Source organism: Leptonychotes weddellii, chromosome X (genome assembly GCF_054177405.1).
Source record: "Leptonychotes weddellii isolate Sample4059 chromosome X, ASM5417740v2, whole genome shotgun sequence".
NCBI classification, from domain to species: domain Eukaryota; kingdom Metazoa; phylum Chordata; class Mammalia; order Carnivora; family Phocidae; genus Leptonychotes; species Leptonychotes weddellii.
Genome location: NC_138385.1, coordinates 72,258,840 through 72,283,953, shown reverse-complemented (window position 1 = coordinate 72,283,953; position 25,114 = coordinate 72,258,840). Strand labels below are relative to the sequence as shown.

The window sequence follows — 25,114 nt, the reverse complement described above, 5'->3', positions numbered from 1 at the left end:
AGTACTCTCACACAGACACACACACACAAAAGAAAAGGATCACGTCACCTGGAAAAAAAGAACTATAGCTGTTTAAAAGTAAGATATGAGTTACAGTGAAAATAATAATAAGCATCATTGATTAGGAAGCTATTATATGCCAAGCGCAGGACCAGGTTACTTTACATTGTCTCTAGTCCTTATATCAGCCCTTCAAGGTGGGTGTCACCTGCAACATACTGATGAGAAAACAGATTCCAGGGGGTTAAGGAATTTGCCTACGAAAGCACACAGCCCAGGAGTGAAGTGATACTCAGACTGGGCTCTGTTTCCGTGCATTTCTTTTGAGATAAAGCTAAGTAGATAGAAAGAAGAAAAGTTTTGATCTGTGCCCTTGATTCCCAAATAGCGTACATACAAATCACCCGGGGACTTTTAATTATGCAGATACTGGGGCCTCACCACCACTGATTTAGCGGCAGTAGGTAATAGGTAAGGTCCAGGAAGCTGCATTTTTTTTTTTTTTTTTAAGTAGGCTCCATGCCCAGCCTAGAGCCCAACACGGGACTTGAACTCATGACCCTGAGATCAAGACCTGAGCTGAGATCAAGAGTCAAAGCCTTAACGAATTGAGCCACTCAGGCTCCTCCAGGAAGCTGCATTTTTAACAAGCATCTCAGACCACTCTAATGAAACATTCACCAAATAGTTGTTAATGCTAGGGTATTCTGTATCTTCTCCTCTTTGTCCTTTTTTTTTGAATTATCTATCTATTCATGCCCATAGTTTTCTATCTGAGTGTAAATTTTTTTTTGTTTTTTAGTTGTAGGAACCGGAATATAGAACAAGAATATTCAACTTTTCTTGTCAAATATATTGCATGTATCATGTGCCATTTGTTTTATGGTGCTTATTTGGGATTCAAAAGTTTAAATCTGTGTGTAGTTAAATCCATGAGTCTTTAACTGAATGGCTTTTGCTTTTTTTTTTTTAAAGATTTATTTATTTACTTGAGAGAGAGAGAGCTGGGGGAGGCGCAGAGGGAGAGAGAGAGAGAGAATCCTCAAGCAGACTCCCGCCGAGCGCGGATCCTGATCTAGGAACTTGAGCTGAAATCAAAAGTCGGCTGCCCAACCACCTGAGCCATTCAGGTGCCCCTGAATGGCTTTTGCTTCTGAATAATACTTTAAAGGTTTCTTCCACGGCATAACCATAAAAATGTTAACTATTATTTTTCTCCTGATCTGTTTTTTTTTTACTTTTAAACCTCATCCCCCAATTTTTTTAATTTGAAAATTTTCAAACACCCAGAAAGTTGCAAGAATAGCATAATGAGCATCCACATTTGCTCCACTTAGGTTAGTCAGTTGTTAGCCTTTTGTCATATTTGCTTTCTCTCTTTTTTGATATAATACTTTTTCTTTTGGTACCTACCTGAAAGTAAGTTGCAGATATCCTGACATTTAACCCTTCAATATTTCCAAATACATCATCTAAGAATAAGGACATCCTCCTACCTATTCACAATATCGTCATCAAATCTAAGCCAATTAATAATAATTCCCCAATACTCAGTTCATATTTAAATTTTCCTACTTATACCCCAAATGTCTTTTACAGCCATTTTTTTCTTTCCCAAACAGGATCCAATCTAGGTTACACATTGTATTTTATTATTGTATTTCTTTCAATCTATGACAGTGCCCTGGCTCTTTTCTTCCCCCCTGACATGGTCTTTTTGATGAGTCAAGAACAATTCTGTGTATCATGTCCAGCACTCTGGCTTTTTCCAATTACTTCCTCATCTACTGTTTAACACCTTCCTTTATCACCCTCATCTTTAAACTTGAAGTTAGGTCGAGGTTTGATTAGGTTTGGGTTAAGTATTTTTTGCTACAACACTTCAGAAGTAATGTCATGTTGCATCACATCAGGAGACACAAATGTCTCTTTGTCCCATTAGCAGTGATGCTAAGTTGGATCATCACTTAGTTAAGGTGGTCACCGCCAGATACCTGCCTTTAAAACTAATGAGTAATCTGTTGGGTGATAACTTTCCCACCATGTGAATATCCTGTTTCTTTCATCCCATGATATTAACATCCATTAAGGATCCTTGCCTCAAACCAAGTGTTACACAGGGGGACATTAACTCTTAAATCTATCGCAAACTAATTTTGGTATATGGTCTAAGTTGGAGTTTTTTAACTTTTTAAAGTAATGGTGAGATATTACAAAACTCCCATAAATATTTGTGTCTGCTTTGTTCCTTCTGGTTTGTTACATTGTCTTTTTTCCTGTGCCAGCTTCACATTCCTTAAAATTGATGCAGTTTCAGAACAGGCAGTAACATTTGATAGGGCAATGACATCTCGCCTTAGTCCTGCATTTAGACTTCTTCAGAGGCTTTTTTGTTGTTGTTAGATTCTTTCTGTCTTCTGGATGAACCATTTTAATAGTTACGACAGGTTTTTAAATTTTTTCCATTAGGATTTTGATTGGAATTACTGTTTTGTCTATTTAGCCAAGGTTGAATCAGAAAAACAGAACCCACAATAGTTATTTTACCAGAGAAAATCTAATATAATGAACAATTTAACCAGGTATTGAAGAATTGAAAAGGCAAAAATAGAACACACATTGTATGTTTCCACATATATAAACACTTAAATAAAAGATCATCTACTCAGAATGTCTGATATTTGATCAGTAAAGTATTAACCATATTTTTGGAGTTTGTATATCTTAATTCCAAAGGTTCATAATGTTACAAACTTTTTTTTTTAAGATTTTATTTATTTATTTGACAGAGAGAGCGAGAGAGCACGAACAGGGGGAGCAGGAGAAGGAAAGGGAGAAGCAGGCTCCCCGCTGAGCAGGGAGCCCGATGCGGGGCTTGATCCCAGGACCCTGGGATCATGACCTGAGCCGACGGCAGACACTTAACCATCTGAGCCACCCAGGCGCCCTCATAATGTTAGAAGCTTGTAATGTAGTGTACATACATACACACACACACACACAGGCACATACCCACTCATTCAATTCTTTGCAATTCAATTTTTTAAAACAGGTTTTGCCTGCTAAAACATTTAGCTGTGTATCTGTTATGTTACCAATGAGACCTTTGTGACATCACATGATTACCTATTCTGATCTACACTGTTAAGGTAAAGAGATAAAGATATCCAATAAGAGGGCTTTGTTTACCTGTGGGCATTTGAGAGCCCATCTCCAGCTACTTCAGTGTCTCCTTCTCATACATTTTCACTATTCCCTGGTTAATGAGATATAGGCAGGTTGGGAGGTGACCTCTTTTTTTTTTTTAATTTTTATTGTTATGTTAATCACCATATATTACATCATTAGTTTTTGATGTAGTGTTCCATGATTCATTGTTTGTGCATAACACCCAGTGCTCCATGCAGAACGTGCCCTCTTTAATACCCATCACTAGGCTAACCCATCCTCCCACCACCCCCCCAGAACCCTCAGTTTGTTTCTCAGAGTCCATAGTCTCTCATGGTTCATCTCCTCTTGATCACCTTTTGGGAATGGCCTGATAAAGGGAGAAGAGGTGGTAAAAACGTGAATTTTATGGTAATCTTTTGGTGCCTGAGCCAGACTCCCAACCAGGTCCTCCCTATCCAGAGAGACAGATGAAGATCTCGGTCACATAGTTGTGTTCACAAAGTATATTTAAGAAGACGTTCTGAAATAGGGCTCAATAGTGTTGCATCTGGACTCATGGTTGGCTTCTCTCTTCAATAGCCTCTGTGGTGAGGGAATAAACAACGAGCCTGGGATTTGACTAAGAAGGCCTCTGTGATCATTTTGATTGCACTCTGGAGGCTACAAGCTTAGGCAGGACTGGAACCTGTGCTGGGAACAGGTCCCAAGTGTTTGCATTCATGTCTAGCTTTATTGCATGGTGGTCAAAGAATGTGGCCTGTGTAATTTTTGCTTTACAGAATTGAGATTTTCTCATTAGCTGTCTTATGAAAAGTGAAACATGCATTATCTATTGGTACGATTCTAAGTTTAAATGTTTTCTCATATTTTCTTTCTTAAATTGTTTTAATATCTGAGTAGGTAATGTACTTGTGATTCTGCATTCAAATGGTACAGAAAGGCACATAGAGTGAAATGTCTCCTCATCTCTGTCCTCTAGCCAACCAGTTTCTCTCCCCAGAGGCAGTCAATAATATTAGTTTCTCCCGTATCCTTTTTTTTTTAATGTAGGCTCCACACTCAGCATGGAGCCCAATGCAGGGCTTGAACTCATGACCTTGAGATTAAGACCTCAGCTGACATCAGGTGCTTAACTGACTGAGTCCCCCAGGTGCCCCTCTCTTGATCCTTCTAAGATATTACTTTATGCATTTGTAAGGAATTACATATGTATTTTTTCTCATTTTTCAACAAGTAGTAGCATACTCTACTCATCATTCTCTATTTTGTCTCTTTTTGTGTAAAAGTGTATATTACAGATCATGCTACATCAGTAAAAGAGAACATCCTCATTCTCTTTTTATAACTGCATAGTATTCCACCATATGGAAGTATCATAATTCATTGAAGCCATCCCTTATTGATACATATTTGAGGTTGTTGCCAGAATTTTATTATAAATAATACTGTGATAAATAAACTTGTAGTTAAGTTTGTATATGTAAATTATTTTATTTATGTGCAAATATATTCATAGGGTATTATTACAAATGGAAATAGTGGGTTTGTGTTTGGAGAAACCTAGTTTTCCACCTGTGTGTCTCCCTTACTACTCACACGATCTACAACATCACACAGAATACTTCACTTCTGACACTTCTGGTCACTAAATGTGTAGAGAGTTTTCCCCACACTAAGCAATTCTCTGTGACACCAGGTGGGCGTCCTACAATCGAACTCAATTCCAACACCATCTACCTGGAGATAACGTCAGATCCCCCAGGTTAACGGCTCAATCCCACAAGACCACCCCCTTGCCCGCCTTAGATGCTGACTGCAAGTATTAGGTCCCCAGGTTACCCCCAGAAGTTGTGGCTACATCAGAGGTTTCCACGACCCCTTCCTCAGGTTCAATTAATTTGCCAGAGCGACTCACAGAACTCAGGGAGGCACTTACTTATATTTATCTGTTTATGAAAGGACATGATAAAGGATACAGATGAACAGCCAGATGAAGAGATATATAGGGCAAGGTCTGGGAGGGTCTCGAGCACAGGAGTTTCCCTGTGGAGTTGGGGTGCATCACCCTTCCAGTGTGTGGATGCACTCACCCCCCCTGCAAGCTCCTTGAACCCCATGCTACTGGGATTTTGATGGAGGCTTCCTCATGTAGGCATGATTGGTCATTAACTCTGTTTCCAGCCCTCTCCCTTCTCTGGAGAAGTGGGGGAAGGCGGGGCTGAAAATCCCAGGCTCCTAATCATGGCTTGGTCTTTCTGGTAACCAGCCCCAATCTAGGAGCTCACCTAGAGTCATCTTTAGAACAAAAGATGGTTCTAGTGTTCTTATCACTTAGGAATTTACAAGGGTTTGAGGAGTCCCGTGTCAAGGTTGGGTCAAAGAACAAATGTTAGAACAAGAGATGTTCCTAGTGCTCTAATCACTTAGGAAATTGCAAGGATTTTAGAAGCTCTGTTCCAGGAAGGGCACTGGGGGGAAGAGACCAATATATTTTTTCTATTGTCTCACAGGGTTGAATTTCATAATTTGAAATTTTGATAAACATTGCCAGATTAATTCCTATGGATGTTGGCAATACCTACCAGCAATGTATGAAAGTGCCTATTTCCCCACAGAACCAGTAGTACAGTGTATCTTTTGTATCTTTGCCTTTCTGACCAGTGAAAATGGTATCTCAGATTACTTCTAATTTGCTTGTCTCTTATGACTAAGTTCTAGCATCTTTTCATTCTTTTAAGAGCCATTTGTATTTTTCTTTCTATGAAATGGCTGCTCATATCAATTTTTTTATTATATTACTAGTCTTTTTTTCTTATGGATTTTTAAGAACTTTATTAGAGAAATGAAGCATTTGTCAGTGATAAGAATTTCAAATATTTCCCCCAATTTTTCATTTGTCTTTTGACTTTGCTTAGAAGGGATTTGCCAGACAGAGAGATTATTTCTATTTAGTCAAATTTATTAGGTTTTTTTAAAAATGGATTTGGGTTCTGTGTCATCCTCAGAAAGGCTTTCCACACTCTGAGAGTATACTAAAAATGTCTCCCATGGGTCTTCTAGTACTCTTATGGTTTCAATTTAAACATTTAAATATTTGATCCATCTGGAATATATCCTAGTACAAAGTGTGAGGTACAGATCCAACTTTTTTTTTTTTTTAAGATTTTGTTTATTTATTTGACAGAGAGAGAGAACACAAGCAGGGAGAGTGGCAAGCAGAGGGAGAAGGAGAAGCAGGCTTCCCACTGAGCAGGGAACCCGACGCGGGACTCCATCGCAGGACCCTGGGATCATGACCTGAGCCGAAGGCAGACGCTTAACCAGCTGAGCCACCCAGGCACCCCCCAACATTACATTTTTTTTCGGATTGCTACCACCATTCTCATCTATTCCTATAATTTATAATATAAAATATATATAATATTCATATATAGTTTATATATAATCCATACTCTATTATATATATTCTTAATAGTATTCATATTCCTTATATTTGTATTTATTTTTTGGTCTGCTTGATATATCCAATGACTAAGAGATATGTTAGTCATGTATTGCTGTTGTCTTTATGTCAATTTCTCCCTATACTTCTCTGATGGTTATGGTGCACATTTGTTTGGTCAAACACTAGTCTAGATGTTGCTGTGAAGGTATTGTGGATGAGATTAAAATTTATAGTCAGTTGACTCTAACTGAAGCAGATTATTCTCCATTATGTGGGTGGACCTCATCCAATCAGCTGAAGGCCAAGACTGAAGTTTCCCAAAGAAGAAGCAATTTCACCTCAAGACCACCACATAGAAACTCTGCCTGAGTTTTCAGGCTGCTGGTCTGCCCTCAAGTCTTTGATCAAGGTTGCAACACCAACTTTTATCTGAGTTTCTAGCCTGTTGGACCCTCTACAGATCTACAAATCTCAGATTTGCCAACCCCCACAATGACATGAGCCAATCCCTTAAAATAAATCTCTCTATCTTTCTCTAATACATATACATATGTATATATTATATGCTATCGGTTTTGTTTCTGTGGAGAACCCTGACTAATACAATTTCTAGTAGTTTTTCTTTATATAGACAGTCGCTAACTTACAATGGTTCAACTTAGATGATTTTTTGACTTTATGATGGTGCAAAAACTATACACATTTAGTAGAAACTGTGCTTTGAAGTTTGAATTTTGGTCTTTTTCTGGGCTAGTGATATGTGATACAATGCTCTTTTATGATGCTGGGTAGTGGCAGTGAGCTACAGCTCCCAGTCAGCCACCAGGGTGAACAACTGGTATACTTACAGCCATTCTGCACCCATACAACCATTCTGTTTTCCACTTTCAGTACAGTATTCAGTAAATTACATGATATATTCAACACTTTATTATAAAATAGGCTTCGGTTAGATAATTTTGCCCAATTTTGGCTTTACAGTATTTTTAACCTACAATGGGTTTATTGGGAAGTAATCCCATCATAAGTCAAGGAAGATCTGTATGTTTTGTATATTTTGATATATCTGTATATTTGGATGGTATTTGATGGTCTGGCATTGAATGTCAACTCGATGAGAATTTTTATTTGTACCCTTTAACTAATATAAAATTAACTCTCTTTGCCTAGTTAATGCTTTTTTTTTTAAAGATTTATTTATTTATTTGACAGAGAGAGACACAGCGAGAGAGGGAACACAAGCAGGGGGAGCGGGAGAGGGAGAAGCAGGCCTCCTGCAGAGCAGGGAGCCCGATGCGGGACTTGATCCCAGGACCCTGGGACATGACCTGAGCCGAAGGCAGATGCTTAACGACTGAGCCACCCAGGCGCCCCTAGTTAATGCTTTTTGTCTTTGATGCTCAAATATTGCCAACTCCTTCCCCTTCACCCCCCCCCCCCTTTTTGGTCTGCATTTGTCTAATATGTCTTTTCTTATTTTTTACTTTGTAACATATAATGTCATTTTTAGTGGTATGTCTCCTATAACTAGATTATACTAAAATTTCTTTTACTCAGCCAAGTCTTTTAACAGGGGATTTACATTTTTAAATTCTGAAATCTTTGGTTTTATGCCATTTTGTTCTGTGACTTATTAATATTTCTCCTCCATTTTCTTTATTTTCATTTTCATCTTTTCCATTGTTTTTGAAAGTATTTTATTCTATTATTTGAAAGTGGCTACCTGGAGGAAGGGGAAACTTGTACTTTTTACTATACCTTTCTATTTCCCAAGTTGATATGGTAAATATATTACCTGGCACATATCTTTTCCAAAAGCTTTCTTTAACTTATTTTTATCTAATTGATGAGTCCAGAGTGAAATGGCATTTTTTTTTTTATGAAATGGCATATTTTGAATACTTTCTTAAAAAGTTATTTTATTTTATTTTATTTTATTAGTAACCTCTATACCCAATGTGGGGCTCAAACTCACAGCCCCAAGATCAAGAGTCACAGGCTACTCCAAGTGAGCCAGCCAGGCACCCCTTGAATAACACTTTTGAGATATAAGATTAAGCACACTTTATTTTTACTTCATTCCCCATTCTAACCCATGAAAATGTTAACTTGGGTTTTAGCTTTATATACTTTTATTACAATTTTTAAAGATTTATTTATTATTTATTGTAGAGAGAGAGACAAAACAAGCAGGAGGGATGGAGGGAGAGGAAGAGAGAATCTCCAGCAGACTCCACGCTGAGCACAGAGGCCTACAGGGGGCTTGATCTCATGACCCCGAGATCATGACCTGAGCTGAAACCAGAAGTTGGATGCTTAACCGACTGCCCCACCCAGGTGCCCCTACTCATATTACTATTTTTAAAATTCAGTACCTAATTTGAGAAAAAATATTGTGATTCAGATTTAGTTTTATAATTAGATATGGTGCAATTATTTAAGTGCACTTCTATTTTGGCATGATAATGCTCCCCTGCATGACCTCCCCATTCTTGAGCCCCCTCCTTTTTTTTTTTTTTTTTTACTTCATCTCTTGATTGGTTGAAAAATACTGCAAACAAATGTTTTCAAAATTTGTGATATATTTTGTGATCCCTTAAAAAGCAGAGTGTTTCTCTGACATCTCTACTGAAAGACGACTCAGCTATATATTACATTTTGGGGTCACCAATTTTTCTCTTAAAACTCTAGATATGAAAAATCAGACAGATTGATGTTTGCTTTTATCTGGGCAATCTGACTTCATTTTCTTGCCTGAACAATTATAGGCAATATTGTAGGTTAACACTTCTGTCATAATGTATCCAGTTGTGTATCCTCTTTTATTGACTTTGGCTAGAACACAGTGGGCTCTTTCAATTAACAGACACTGTTCTTCAACACAGGAATGTTTCTGTTTTACTTTCTTTGTAGATATCTCTTCCACTTGCCTTTGTTCCTGTTTTAGGAACACCAATTATCCATATGTTGGTTCTTCATTTTCTTCACAGCCCTCATCTTCTCTCATTGTTTCCATGTCTGTCTGTTTCCACTCCATTCGGTTTCTTAGCATCAGCTTTGTTCTTGACACCAAACTTAATTTTCTGCCAGATAAATTCTCCTTTTTTACTGTCTCCAGTGTGTACTTTAGTTTTGTTTTTGCTTTCTTAGAGTACTTGCTCATTTTTCTTACCCTGTCTCTCTTTCCATCTCATTCTATTAGATTTTCATCTCAGTCCCACCTATTCATTCCTTCTGTTTCTTTTTTTCTACAGAAGCTTTAAGAATATCAACAGGTTTCTTTTTGGATCATGGTGAAGAAGCGTGCTCATTTCCTCTGATTTTTCTAGATGCTCTGCTCCTCTCATAGCTCTGTGCTGATTATTCTCCTTACTCTCCAATAAAACAAGGTTTCTGTAGGCTCAGTATCTGTCCACAGGTGATTGAACGGGTTACCTCCAGGTCCACCATCTGTCTATGGAAGTAGTGGCGAAATCTCCATCTCCAGTCTTTAGCTGGAGGGCACACTAATGTCCACATAGTCTAACTTCACCTTTTATGATCTCTTAAAGAGCAGGGAGTGTTTTTCTGACCTCTTTACTGAAAGACGACCCATATATTACATTTTGGGGTCACTAATTTTTCTAAAACTCTAAATGTGAGAAATCAGACCGACTGACATTTGTTTTTTTCTGGGCAAGCTTATTTACTAGTGTGATACCAATCACAATACAGTTCCTAGCACAGGCTTCTCTCAGGGATTTTCAAGAAGCTGGCCTTTCCTGAAAGTTTTGGCCAGGTCTGGCTGTTTAACGTGCAGGAAAGTTACATGCAAAATGAGAAAGAATGCAGGGCCTCTTGTTCAAAAACCGAGAATTTCAAGATGGTAACAGCAGAACATTAAACCAAGTCCGAGGCCCTTCTTATCACAGGGCCCTGTGTGCCTGCCTAGGTTGCACTCCCATGAAGCTGGCCATGGTTATGGGGACTGCACTTCCTTAAATGTAAGTCTCCTCCCTTTTCCTCCCAATCTCTGTCCTGTTTCTTGCCCACTTGTTTTATCTATATGCCTAGATAAATAGGAAATAGAGGAGTCTAGAGGATATGGTGTGGAGGTGGAGGTAGGGATCAGTATTCTGGTGAGCAGCCTTCAAGGGGAGAGAACTGCCATCTCTTGTTGGTTTAAGCACCATGTGTGTGAATTGGGAGACAGATGGTGGTGGGTCATCAGGGGATAGAGTGTGGGCCTTAAATAAGTGGCTTCCTACCTTTTTCAGTCACTATCTTTGAGGAAATGAAGCACAGGTAAACCATGATTGCAATTTTCTTAATCCAGCCATTTAGGACCATCTGCCTCATAATTAACATCAATTTCACCCAGATCCAAGACTTAGATTACCTGTCAGTTTTAGTCTTTGATATTGTGAAATCTTGTCTTTTTTTTTTTTTTAATGTATTTGAGGGGATTTTTGTGAGAAGTTAGGACAGGATATATTTGGGAACAAAGAACAATATATCATTTTGGTCTAGAAGTCCCCATGGAATCAATTAGGTAGACCAGGGGTTGGCAAACCTTTTCTACATAGGGCCAGACAGTAAATATTTTAGATTTTGCAGGTCAAGAGGCAAAATTAAAGATATTATGTAGGTACTTACATAGCAAGAGAAAAATCAAATTTCCACAAATATTGTATTGATGAAATTAAAAACCTAGTAGTAATAATTCAGTAGTTTTGGTAATACAGGTCTACTAATGAGAAAAATGGGATTCTTTGTTTTTGGAATACATTTTGCTTAATTAGGGTTCAAAGTTAGTATTGCTTATCATCAAATTAGTTTGCAAATGTTCATCTGTTAATGCTGATCTGTAATAGGATTTTATGTATTTCATTTTTGAAAATGTCTTTCCCTACAGATAGGCACTGCCAAACACTGACATCAATCCATGCGCATATGATTTTAATTGAGCATGTTCATTGCATGGAAGGCATTTATAGAATTCTATTAGATTTTTCTCTTGAAATTTGCCTTTTAGTATATCATTACATTGCAGTTAATCACTTCCAAATGATGCTTAGGTAGAAACTACTCAATTGCCCTGTTAAATGAATTTTGAAATACGGAAATTTCCTTACACTTGCATTGAGGTCTGAAAAATTGAGGTCACTTGGAACTGTAGCTTGAACTTGGAAAATACACATGTTGTAAATTTGTATAGGAATAGATAATTTGCCTCTTATTTTAAGTTTTGATAGCATGGAAATATAGAAAGTGGCTTGACAGTACTTGTGGATTGGGCAATGTTATTTGTCATCAAAATGACTTTACTGTTGTGTAAGCTTATGTGTAAATGTTGTTTTACCTTGGAAGTGGTAAAGTTCATTTAGACCTATTAACAAGCCTCCAGCAAAAGCTAGTTTCCAAAGCCATTCATAGGTTGATAATAGGGGTTGAGGGCTGTTCTTCTCATTCAAAAATTCTCAATTTTGGTCTTGAGCTCTGAAGAATCACAGTAGAACTTTGCCGCTGCTAAGATATTGAACTGCTCTGTGGTAGAGCAAGACAGGATACTCAGTCTTTACTTCTGATAAAAATTCACAGAACTGATGATGGTTAAGTCCATGAGTGTGAATGAAGTTACTGGGGACACCGCTGGTTCAATAACACATGCTAAATTCCAATATTACCACAAAGTAATTACCGATGAGTAATACAATGAATAGTCATAGGGTTTAAATGCCTTACATTTTCACCAGCTTTGTAATTTGTTCCAATAAGCATTTTTCGGCGTCACGCTTATTCTTGCTACCACCAGTTGTAACACATCTTAGCAGGTTCCACTTCATGTTGTAGGGCATCACTGCTTTTTCAGCTTCTTTGGAAACTGAAGCCACTTCAAACAGGGCATTGACTCTTCAAATAAGTAACAACTGAGTAGTATCTGTATTCTCTGTTAACTCATGAAGAGCCAGGGAAAACCACTCAGGTAATTGCCTTGTTTTTTAGTTGACTATTGATGTTGCTTCCAATGTCCTCAACTCTTTAAGCAACTGTTCTAAGCTGAAAGGTTAATAGCCTTAAATTTATTTTCTCTGGGCATATTACTTTGGCTGGTGCAGTCCGACACAATTTAATTAAACAGCTTCCCTTGTCTGGCTAAGAAATGAGCCACTCAGAAAATGGCTTCGGTTGCAGTCTCCTTTTCATTTTTTATTTTGGTGAAGAAATTCTGCTGTGATGAAATATTCTGTTTTAAATCCTCTAATTGTTCTCACTGTTGCTTTGCTAGCACTTGGGAAAATTGTGATGAGTGTAGCCTAATAACGTTGACTTATATGATAAATGCTTTGCCATCAAATTTATAACGAAACCATCCACATTCTACTGTGCCTTAAAAGCATGATATTTGAAGCCTATTTTTCTCTTTTTTCATGTTTTGACATGATAGACATGATAGACGTGTACTGATAATAAAAAAATGTAATGGTGTTATATGTGTGGCCCTTGAAACCCTGCCAAGCTATAACAGGATTACTGTGATTTGTAGGGCACTAAGCAGCAGTGGAAAGTGATGAGACTACCACATACATTCTCTGTTGTGACCATCTAACTGTGTGTTGCCTTGTGAATGTAGCCATAGATAATACATAAATGAGTGAGCATGACTATGTTCTAATGAAACTTTATTTATGGACAGCCAAATTTGAATTTCATATAATTTTAATGTATGACAAAATGGCTGTACAAATACAGGTGGCAGACTGGTTTTGGCCTGTAGGTTGTAGTTTTCTGCCCCCTGGTCTAGCAAAAGGGCTAGACCAATTGGCTAGCCAATATTCATTGAGGTTGGTGCCAATTGCTCAGCCCAGGTGAAAGGAAATCTGTTTAATGCAGCAGCACTAACACCAATAGCAACTCTACAGTTATTATTTCTGTGCCTAAAATCACTATAACCCATCAGTATGGTTCTTGAGTATGCTTTTCTAATTTTCCAACTCTAACTCCCAGTTCTTTCCTTACCTTTTTGGTCACAGCCATACGCAACTTCTTGAAGTTACCGTAACTCTCATATTCTTAGGCTTCTGTGCTTTTGCAGACACATTGCTGCCTGTGGTTGGAACACACACACCTCTACACCCACCCCCTAGTTCCTACTCATCCATCATCTATTTGCTAGGAGCTTTATTTGGTCCCTCTAAGCTGATAAAGATGCCTCTTCCATGAGCATCCACAGAAATTTGGGCAAAGCTTACAGCACTCAGCACTGTGCATTATGGTATAGAATTTATTTATACAACTCTCCAAGTAAGAGCTCAGGACAGGGACCATGTCAATTTGGGAAATTTTCAGCCATTATTTCTTTGCATACTTTTTGGGCCCTGACCATTCTCCTCTCCTTCTGGGACACAAGTGTTAGATCTTTTGCTACAGTCCCGCAGATCCTTGAGGGTCTGTTTATTATTATCTTTTTCAGTCTATTTTCTCTCTGTTGTTCAAGTTGGGTAATTTCTGTTGTTCTGTCTTGACGTTCACTGATTTTCTCTATCTCTTCCATTCTGATGTTGAGCCCATATATTTGGTTTTTATTTTGGCTACTATATTTTTCAGTTCTAAAATTTCCATTTGGTTCTTCTTTGCATCTTCTATTTCTTTGCTGAAACTTCCTATTTCTCTGCTGTGATTTTCTAGTTTTTCATTTGTTTTAAGTGGGTTCATAATTGCTCATTGAAACATTTTCATGATGGTTGCTTTAAAATCCTTGTCAGATAATTTGAACATCTGATTTACCTCAGTGTTCACATCTGTTGGTTGTATTTTCTAATTAAGCTCCAATTATTCTGGTTCTTGGTATGAAGGATTTTTGATCGAAACCTGGACATTTTTGGTATTATGAGACTGTGGATCTCACTGGAATCTTCTGTTTTAGCAGGCCTCTTCTGGCATCCTTCTGGTCGGGGGAGGGAAAACACTGCCTATTACTACTTTCAGGTAGGGGTGGAAGAAGTCCAGGTTCCCTACTCAACCTTGGTTGACTGGTGGAGGGGGAGGGTCTTCTTGTTACTGTTGGATATGGATGGGAGTTCTGGCTCCCCAGTAGGCCTCCATCAATATCACCCTGGCTGGGAGGTGTGGGAGTGCCTCATTAGTGCTCCCCACATTGCTTCCACTGACACCATGGGAGTGGTGGCCTGGTTACCACTGGGCAGTAGGCCTCCTCTCACACCAACTCAGCAGGGAGGGGTAGTGATCCCTCATTTCTGCTGGATTGGGGTGGAAGTCCAGCCTCCCCAGTGAGGTGGTGGTGGTGATTTGAGGTGTCTCTTTACAGTCTGGTGAGGGTAGGAATCTAGGTTCCTGGTGGGTGTGGGTGGTCTTGACTTCATTTAGAAGTCTCAAAACTATTTTGACCACTGAAGTTTTTGTAATAACTGAAAGTCTGTCTGTATTTGGCTCCCTATCTCCCCTCAACCCTTACTCTGTATTTATTTTGGTCATCAACATGTTTGGACATCAGGTGGGTAATCTTTAGGACACTGGTGAGTATGGGAAGAGCTGGTACATTTTTTTGATATAAAAAAAGTATGGTTCTAATTATAAGACTAGATAAATCATGACTCTACTGTGTGACTTTTTATCTGTATGGGTTACATGACACTAACATTACGAAAGAACTGCATATTCCTAAATGCTTCAGGTTAAGTATTTAGTTGTTCGAAAGTTAAATTTGTTTTCCTATAATTGAATGGGCTTCTTCTCTGATATTAATTGGTGGTACTTATATAAGTATTAACTACAAGTTATACACTAATTAGTCCATAATCGGACTCAGCATGACACAAATTTATATAATTTTAAAATGTTGATTTATCTATGCATATATTAGTCATATTAACTTGGTACACTCAAATTACTCTCCCCTGCTCCTAGTGTGTTGTTAGAATTATGAAATAAGAATCAGTAGTAAGTGACATGAGGTTTAATTTTAGAATAAAGGGGAGATGTAGCAATGTTGGGATTGTATGCCTTAAGTAAAAAGTGGATTAGAACTATGTGTTGGGTTTATAGAGAGGCTGGGGAGGGATAAGGAGGCAGTGATTGGTAGAGTGGTGATCAATACATCTAGAACCCAGAATGTGAAAGCAAGAAAGGATTTTAGAAATTCCAGTCTGCCTGCCTTCCTTCCTTCCTTCCTCCCTTTTTTTCTTTGAGGTCTTTGAATGTATATTATATATCTGGCACTTTACCTACCTTATGGCATGTAATAGTCAAAATAACATTGTAAAGTGGATATATTTTCTTTTTCACAGATAAGGGCACTGAAGCTCAAACTAGACTAACTTGTGTAAGGTCACCCAGCTATCAAGTGGTATAGTTAGGATTCGAACCTGGAGCTGTATGATTTCACAATTCATGCTCTGGCTCAACCTCTCTGCTGTCTGTACAGGTTTTCAGATTCATTTTGCATAGAAATAATCACACAATCATTTATCTCACCATTTCTCTCTCCAGTGAGGACCTAAACCTTGGAGGCTTCATACCTATTGTATATACATTTACTTGACAAATTATAAACTTTTGAGATCTAAAAAATTATATAGTGATATAAAGACTGATGTTACTGTATAAAAGTTGTTTCATGCTTCATAATGGAGGATGGATATCTGTAACTGGACTAGACATGTAGTTCCAGCTTAGAGGGTAATTTTCCCAAGGTCACACAGCCTGTGCAGTAAGGATTTGAATCTAGGTCTACCTGACTCCACCACCACCCATTGCATCCACTCAATGCAATTCTGCTATTAGCTAGTGATGATTATGTGGTGGGAAAGGTTTTGAGGGATTTGGGGTGGGTAGCTTTATAATTCTTATGGGCTCGAGTCAAGAACCGCCAACTCCAGGAAGATGGCCAAATGCTGGCTGAATTGTATCTGCTTGTGCCAGTCTAAGTGTGTGTGTGGAGAGGGAAGATCTTGGTGTCAAAATCTCCCAGGCTTTGAAGGTCGTGTGACAAAGTTAACAATGCATGTGTTAATTTAGCTGTAGAAAACATTCAGCTCTCCATACTCATTCAAATAAAATTGAATACCATAAAGAATGGAAAAGGTGTTTCAGAGAAAGTAATTAAACATGAAATATAATCTATATGAAACTACAGTTTGTTAGTCTAGTTACTGGTCTCAGGGGAACAATTTAAAACCGTGTCTGTGTGCAAAATCAGCTGGGATTTCTATAGCTTCTTACTGAATACTGCTAGGATTACTGAGTCAGCACTAAATTGTCTTCCTTATATTTTGAAATCCAAGTCAAATATATCTTGTCTATTGGTTGCGTTATTAAAAAATAGACAAGAATCCATTTTTATAAAGGAAACCTTGTCATCGTATGTCCATCAATTGGTATTTTCCTATCTCTGAAGACCGGAGGTGTGCCCTGTAACAGATCTATTACATGAGACATATCTTACTAAATTTGTTTTTTGAAAAGAGTAACGGACTGAAGGCATGTTTTCTTTTTCTCCCGATTACACTTCGGATTGAAAACCAGACTAGTGACTTTTATTTACATCTAAGATAGGGTTAGAACAAGAAAGTGTTACTCTTGTCTAAGGCATGCTGTGGGGGGTAGAAAAAGCTCTTCTGGGCTGCAAGCTGTGATAAGGATCTTCACTGTCTTCCTTTAGGCCTGTCCACAAGCAGCCCCAACTCTTCCATGAAGGAACCTGACACCAGCAACAGAAACCGAAACCAACATTCTGGAGATCTGCTTAACAACTGTCATTATTTTCTTACAATATCATAACGAACTACCGATAAAACGCAGGTAGCACGAAAATTTGGCCCCGAAGTGCCGCCAACAGACCTTCGGCGGTGGGGAGCCGAGACTGGCAAGCCAGACCGCATGGGCGACTCTTCATTCCTTCCGGCCGGGGATCAGGAGGACTTTCCCCCTTCACTTTCCGCGAGAGTGAGGGGATCGGGCAGGGAGCGCAGGCCTGGCTTAGGGCGGCGCCCGAGCCGCCCGGCTGGGGCCAGCAGCCGCTCCCAAGCTCGCTCCTCGCGGAGGCCATTATTTCCAGCGGTGCCAAAAGTGTGCTCCTTCTTCGGAGGGCGGAGGTCAGGGGCCATGCGCCGCCTCCCGGCGACGCGACCTTTACCAGGCCCTCTGAGGCCCGGGACCCCTGGAGCGCGGGACTGCGGGGGCCGTGGTCTAGGCCCACCACCGAGCTCTCGGGCAGGCAAAGGCCGTCCATGGCGTCCTCACTCACTGCTCACGCCCGCCGCGGGCGGTGCCGGACCTCGCCCTTCCCCCCCGCTCCCCTCCCCCCCCCCCGCCAATCCCGCCGCGGCTCCCGAGGTGACACGGCCCGGACCCTCCATTCTCTGCCCCAGTGTATTTAACTAGCACAACCTAACAGCCTGCTGCCTCTCGGTGACAACCCTTCCCCCCCCGACAGACGGGCCCAGCAGCCAACCACCGGCCAGAATTGGCCTGCGTCCCGCTCCCCGTCGGTGGCGGCCTCGGTGGGCGGGGCTCGGCAGCTAGCAAGTTGAGTGGAGCCACGGCTGACGTGAGTCAACAAAGGTCACGTGAGGCGAGCGGGCGGCGCCGATTGGCGGCGCTGGCCGGGCGCGGAGGGGGGGTCACGGCGGCGGCGTGGGGTTCGCTGTGTGACACAATTACAACAACTTTGTGCTGGTGCCGGGGAAGTTTGTCTCCAACGAATCCCCCCCCTTGCCCCCCAGCCCCGCGCGCTCCGGCCGTTCCCGCCGTCCCCGCCTGTGGCTGTCCCCCGCCCGCCCCCGCGATGTGACCCTACAGCCGAGCCGCCGCCGCTGCCGACCCGGGGGCTCCGCAGCCCCTGCCGCCGCCGCCTTCGCCGCCGCCGTGTTGGGATTTTTCGTCGCTGCCGCCCGCGGCGGAGAAGGAGGCGGCGACAAAGTTGGTGTGCCGGTCCCGAGCGGAGATTGGGGGCGTCGTTGCGGGCCCCGGCCCGCGGGGGGGTGTCGGCGTTGGAGTTGTGAATTCGCTGCGTTTCCATGAAATCCTGCGGAGTGTCGCTCGCTACCGCCGCCGCTGCCGCCGCCGCTTTCGGTGATGAGGAAAAGAAAATGGCGGCGGGAAAAGCGAGCGGCGAGAGCGAGGAGGCGTCCCCCAGCCTGACAGCCGAGGAGAGGGAGGCGCTCGGCGGACTGGACAGGTACGGGCCGCCGTCACCCGCCCGGTCGGCTCCGGACGGGCTGGCGCCGCTCTCCGGGGAGGCCCGAGCGCGGCTTGCCTCTGGCGGCGGCGGGGCGGACACCTCCGCTTGGCGCTCTCCGTGCCGTAGTCGCCGCTGGGGCCTCGGGCTCGGGCAGGGGTGGATCGGTGGCGTTCCCGGAGCTCTAACGAGCCGCGTGTGTCTCTCCCCACAGCCGCCTTTTCGGGTTCGTGAGGTTTCATGAAGATGGCGCCAGGACGAAGGCCCTACTGGGCAAGGTAAGGCAGCCCGCGGGCCGGAGCGCGGACACGGACTCCCCGGCCGGCGGCCGGCCCGCCCCGGGCCCCGCGGCCCGGCCGGCGTTCATTGTGGCCACGAATGATGGCCGAGGGGCTTCCGGAAAACTATTTCCTGCCTTTGCTCTCCCCCCACCCTCGGATACCTCGCTTGTACCCTTGCGAAATCGCTCTCTCCTCTTGTAGCTGAAGGAACAGAGGCAGCAGCGCTTTGGGGCCGAGCTCAGCTGGGTCGACAAAATCGCCTCTCATTTTACGGCTTTTTGGAGGTAGACCGATGATCTCCGAGGTGCCTGTTTAGTGTCAAGGGATCGTAAATGTGTGCAGATTTCCCCAAATTTCTGACTGACTTGTTTCCCGTGGTTTTTATTCTTTTGCTTCAGGCAGGCTGTTCGTAATGTCTACTGTTAACCAAACGTTTTGGGCTTTCCTGCGTCCCTGCTCCCAGAAGGGGGAAGTTGCATATAGTTTAGGGCGGTGAAGAGTTTGCATTGGGCTGTTGACATGCATCTCGACTGGTATGTGTTTTACCTGAAGTTAGGTGACTTGTTTACTTTTTGGGTCTTTCTGCCACAGAAATCTTGCAGTTATTTGTGAATGTGTTTTCTTCTTGGAGTCTCGTTTCCTGTGTGTCCGACCGGGGAGGCTAGGGGGGATTCGGGGTGTAGTCTCTGTTTATTTGTGTGGAAAGTTGTTGGCACTGTCATTTAGTTAAGTAATGGCTGCTCCTATCGGCCCAAGATGGCGGGACAGGGTGGGAGGAGAAAGTGAAGGGGGGGGTTTGAGGGGAGGGAGGAGAGGTAAACATGGAAATAAATAGCGATGAATAGGCCTCTCCTTCGGAGTGTGTAGCTCGATGGTGTTGAATAAAAATTGCCCAAGATGATTTGCATATAGAATTCTTGTACCTTTCTTAAGCTTGGAAGCAGCATTCATAAGCCTGGTAAATGCTTATCAACCTGTAGCACATTTAGTTGCCCATCCGTAAGCTGTTGAACAAAGGCTGTGGAGACTCGATCTGTCTGCATCAGTTTGTCTCTCCTGACCAAAATACGGCTGAAATGATATTTGTACGGTTTCTTAATTGGGACCGTGAAACTTGGGAGTGTGCGCGATAGGTGTTGCATCCGTTAGACATTTTCTTTTCAAGCTGAAATCAGTAGCTTTGCGTTTGACACCTAGCCTTATTGTTAGAATTGAGAAGGAAGTTTGAAATGACTAAAGCCTAGCATTTTATTCTTAAGTTGATTTTTTTATTTAGTTGTCCTCAATTTTTGTCTGTAGTTTGGTTTAGAAGAGTCCCTAATTCCTTTTATCTGTAATTAACTTCTGTTTTTGTTTCAAGGTAACTAAGTGTAAGGAGTTTCAGTCACAAATAATGACCAGAAACCTAAAGAAATAATCCTTTCCAGTAAGCCTAGTGTTTTTGACTGATACAGGAAACTTGAATTAAACTTTGTTGATGGTAGGTATTCATTGGTTTCATTAAAATTATCACTGGAAAAATGAGTAGTGACTAGCTCTGAAATGATTCAAGCCTCAATGATTAAAGCCTTGAAGATTTTTTTTCTGAGTATTTAAAACATTAAAAATAGTTGACTGCTGTCAAAGTTGTCCTCCCAAAAGATTAAATAAAATATTTAAATATAAGGGAGCATCACTGTATTTTGAAGTGATTATTGCCAGTCTAACTAGGGGTTGGTAAAATTGTTTGCAAAGATAACACATTTGGAAAAGTTTGGCTAAATCTGTTGCTTTTGGTTTATGATAAAGAAGAAATAAATGGAATCTGAGGTTTTATGTGGATAATGTGTAAAATGCAGGTTGATGATTTCATGTCTCAGAATGCTTGTATTTAGTAGATTCACAGCGGATGGTGCTTAATACTGGATTTCAGATTGTAATATTGAGCCCTGCAGTTATGCGCTATTGTGTTTAACGTAAAGAAGTCGATGTTTTCAAATATCTTTTGTGAAAGTGTGCATTACTTTCTTGATGTTTGAATACAGTAACATGTTATAAATGAGAAATTTGCGAAGCTTCATTATGTTTTGGGGAAGAATTAGGGCTTTATACAACACTGGATAATCTGATAAATTACTAAGTAGTTCATTGAGCTGAAGAAAAAAAGTCTTTATTCAGACTCCGTGCTTGTGAGGTCCTACCTATTTAGGTCAAGACTCATTAGCCTTAACATTAAAACATCCTAGAGTATGTGCTTGCAACCTCATGCAGTTCTTGTGAGCCTGAACATACCAGCGAAATGTGTAATGTAAAGCTTGACATTATATAACCTCACAACTTGTGTTCGAATTGGATTCTGAATAGAATGAATGAGCTGGGGTCCTGCTATCGGAAGTATTGAATTATTTAGTTTCATTATTTAGTTTCATCCATCTTTTGAACAGTCCTGGGGAACAACAGACGTGTGTGTGTGTGTGTGTGTGTGTGTGTAATGTTGAGCTGTGTTGGTTTCAGAATTTTTACTCTCTGAAAGTCTTAAAAAACCAAGAGTTCACTTTTCTTTGTTGGGGTTGGTTCAGGCTACTTACCTGAGGGCATGTAATGGAATTGAATAACTCCCAGGGTTCTGTTTTTAGCTGCTATTTTTGTCCTGCCAGTTCTCCACCCCGCCAACAAATTTGGTCTGCACCTTGTAGAACTTTATTTCTGACAGAAACTTAGCTCTTACTACTTGTTTTCAAACGTTTTTATTCCTATATGTTTTATTGGATCTTCTTTCAAGTTTTAAAATTCAAATTTTGTAGGTGTAAGAAAAGATAACTCTTGACTTAAAAGCTTTGGAAAGTTTTAGGGACGCCTGGGTGGCGCAGTCGGTTGAGCGACTGCCTTTGGCTCAGGTCATGATCCTGGCGTCCTGAGATGGAGCCCCGCATCGCATCGGGCTCCATGCTCGGCGGGGAGCCTGCTTCTCCCTCTGCCTGCCTGCCTGCTTGTGATCTCTCTTTCTCTCTCTCTGTCAGATAAATAAATAAAATCTTAAAAAAAAAAAAAAAAGCTTTGGAAAGTTTTAAACATTTAATAAGTGTCTCTTACTTGCCCCTAAACTTGTATGTTCCTTTTCCAGGTGTGATAATACTTTATCCAAACTGTTGATTTCTCTTAGTCTCTGTTTTTGTAAGATTCATTTATATTAGATTCCTTAAAGGAATTTTTGTTTGTGTGATTGCCATTTGATATACAATGCTTGGGGTTTTGGACCAGAAAAATAGTAATATGGTAGATTATTTTTGTGGTAATATCTTTAAAATGTCTTTGAAAGATGATAAACAAAGTGGTTGCTTAATCAGAGTTTTTGAAATACAGCATGATCTTGACCACTTTGCTCTTTAAATTAATGTTGACCATTAATCTTTTGGTAACATAATAGATTCTTACATTTTAATTATAGTGGAGTTACTGAAAAGTATTAAAAACATTTAAACTATGGTGACTTTTTTGGTACATTTTTGAAAATATTTTGGGTTAATCTTGTTATCAGTTGGATAAGGATTTGCGTTAAAGTATCATAGCAATATATAGCATAAATATAGAAAGAATAAATATAGTAATACTATAAAGGCATATTTATAGTAATATAATGCTAAAGGGTTGGGGAATCTTACCTGTGTCGGGGAACTATTGCTGAAGTACATAGTGGTTCATTTTGAAGTATCTTTACATCTGTTTTAAGTTTGTCCTGAGTACTTTTATTGGAACTTTTTTTGTGATTCTGTTAATCAGTAGAAAGATTATGTAGAATCCCTAGAAGAAGTTATGGTTTGTTTATCATTTAGAAATGTGTGTTCTTTTTTTCCTAGGAAATAATTAGTATTAAAAAAGTTGGTATTTTAAATTTTTTGGGTAATGGTAGTAGTTTAAAATCCATTAAGGCATATATTTTCCTAAATTTGGTTTGCTTACATGTAGATGGTAGGGGAAAATTATTAGGTTAGTTCTGGAGGTGGCTTATTTGTATATTTAGTGGTTGATGCTGTTTAAAATTTTTCTGTGTTACTTTTTTTTGTTTATAGGCACTTAAAGGGATATATTCATTACTAGTGCTAAAGAAGGTTTAGTGTTTGGGTTACAGAAGTAACCACAGAATAACGTCATGCTTTGTGTTTGAAAATTAGGTCTTTAATTTAATGTGTTTTTAAAAAGTATTTTCTAGTTTGGAAAGTTGTCTTGTAAATAATTATAGTCATTGTTTACCTGGAGAAAGTCTCATGCCATTACTATATATTTCCTAAAATTTTGCTACATTCCTGGTAATAAAAGCTATAGAAAGAGATTACAGAAATGTTTGCATATCTGGGCACAGATTAGAACTGCAGGAATATATAAACAGGCACTTTTTAAGTTTTGGCCTTCTTTTTCACTGGATAGCTCTTTCCATAGAATCAATTGAAATGACTAGGGAACATTTGACTGCCATCTCTAGGTATTTTAGGTTAAGAAAAACTGCCTGAGAGATGGGTTTTTGTGACTTAGGTGGCAAAGTGGAGTGATGGGTCGCTTGTTTTAAATCAAAGTAAAGCTTCAGTGCTTGGCTAGCTACGGAGTAAAAAATCTTATTCTGACTTGATTATGTAACATTTAGTTTTTTTTATGTGGTACCAGTATTCTTTTGCAGAGTTGAAAGGGGTTTTGTTAAGTTTATTTTTACTTTGAAACTCATTGTGATCCTTTGAGCTCTTTGAAATTGATGTTAATGACTGATAACACCATGCATTAATATTATTTTTGAAATGTGGTATCCAGAGAGCTAATTTACGTTACAAAAACACCACCAGATTATCTTAAGAATTGAAATGGTGGTTAGGTTATTTAGGGCCCACATGTATTTATTTGTAGAATAGTTGATTAATGGAATTTATTTAATGAATGCAAAATTAATAGTTTTACGTACGCATACTGAAGCTTTACATGTAATTGTATCAGCTTTGCATTTGTTAACAGTACATTAGAGCAACAAACATTGACTACATTAAATGCAAGTCTTCTATGCGGGGAATATGAAGATAATATAGATATCCCTTGCCTGCATTGAGCTTAAGCTTCCTAAGAGGAGTGAGATAAGTATAAGGATGATATAACATAGGAATGTCAGTGGCAGAAGAATAGTGTGAAGTGCCCTGAAAGTTTATGATAAACATAAATTTAACAAGTTTGAATGGCTTTTTGTTTGTCTTTTGGCTAACCATAGAAACATTGATTAGCAAGCAGGCACAAAAGCAGTCACAGGAACCTGTTTGGGAAGCTTGTGAAGTCCTAGCTCTTTGTAGGTAGTCTAACAAGAACCTTGCTGGAAAGGTGCATTGGAGGCACATGTAGCAATATGTTAGCTGCAGTGGGCATTATCACAGAATTACCTGGTCCCAGTGGAACACAGGGCTGAATGGGACTCATAGAGTTATATGTACACTGTGTAGAGTATTGGGATCCTGGGTTTGTGGATTCTTAGACCCTGTTTGTGCAGAGGTGGAGGTGCCTTTACAGTACTTCTAGCCAGGCTACATTAGCTTGACCATCATTCATTTCACTGATGAAAACTTAATGTCTAAAACCCCTTGTGCTACCTGACACATTCCAGGGCTGACTGAAGTAAAAACAGGAGAAACATTGCCTTTGCAGAATGCTGCCCTGGCTTGTGTCCTCCTCCTGTCTCTCATTGTTAGATTTAACTGTTCTTGGACTGTGTATTCCTGATTTGGAAATTTAAAAAGTTAACTAACAGCTTCTGGATTTTAGGTTATTAGAGTTAACTGATAGTTGCTAGTTTAAGATTAACTAAAGCATCTGAGACCCACCATATTCTGATGTATTTTATTTTTTTAAACATTTAATGAGAATTTCTTTTTTTTTTTTTTTTAAAGATTTTTTATTTATTTATTTGAGACAGAGAGAATGAGAGACAGAGAGCATGAGAGGGAAGAGGGTCAGAGGGAGAAGCAGACTCCCTGCCGAGCAGGGAGCCCGATGCGGGACTCGATCCCGGGACTCCAGGATCATGACCTGAGC

The 25,114-nt window shown here is 40.2% G+C and overlaps 1 protein-coding gene and 1 long non-coding RNA gene across 9 annotated transcripts in view; one reads left to right on the top strand and one right to left on the bottom strand.

Moving 5' to 3' along the window:
• Positions 1 to 2,754: 2,754 nt before the first annotated feature.
• On the bottom strand, positions 2,755 to 17,891 carry LOC145717864 (uncharacterized). Its single transcript, XR_014141351.1, has 2 exons — positions 5,799 to 17,891; positions 2,755 to 5,620 (listed from the first exon to the last, which is right to left on the bottom strand). It is a non-coding gene; the product is annotated as an uncharacterized LOC145717864 (long non-coding RNA).
• A 392-nt stretch (positions 17,892 to 18,283) lies between these two features.
• The window catches only part of KDM6A (lysine demethylase 6A), a 199,156-nt gene continuing 192,325 nt past the window's right edge, over positions 18,284 to 25,114 (top strand). For 5 of the 8 annotated variants that reach the window (XM_081808966.1, XM_081808963.1, XM_081808965.1 and 2 more), the window contains exons 1-2: positions 18,286 to 18,794; positions 19,009 to 19,072. In XM_081808966.1, coding sequence (XP_081665092.1) covers positions 18,634 to 18,794; positions 19,009 to 19,072 — 225 coding nt within the window. In that variant the 5' untranslated portion in view covers positions 18,286 to 18,633. Of the gene's footprint in view, positions 18,795 to 19,008; positions 19,073 to 25,114 lie in introns of all 8 variants that reach the window. The other 3 variants (XM_081808961.1, XM_081808960.1, XM_081808967.1) reach the window with 3 other exon arrangements.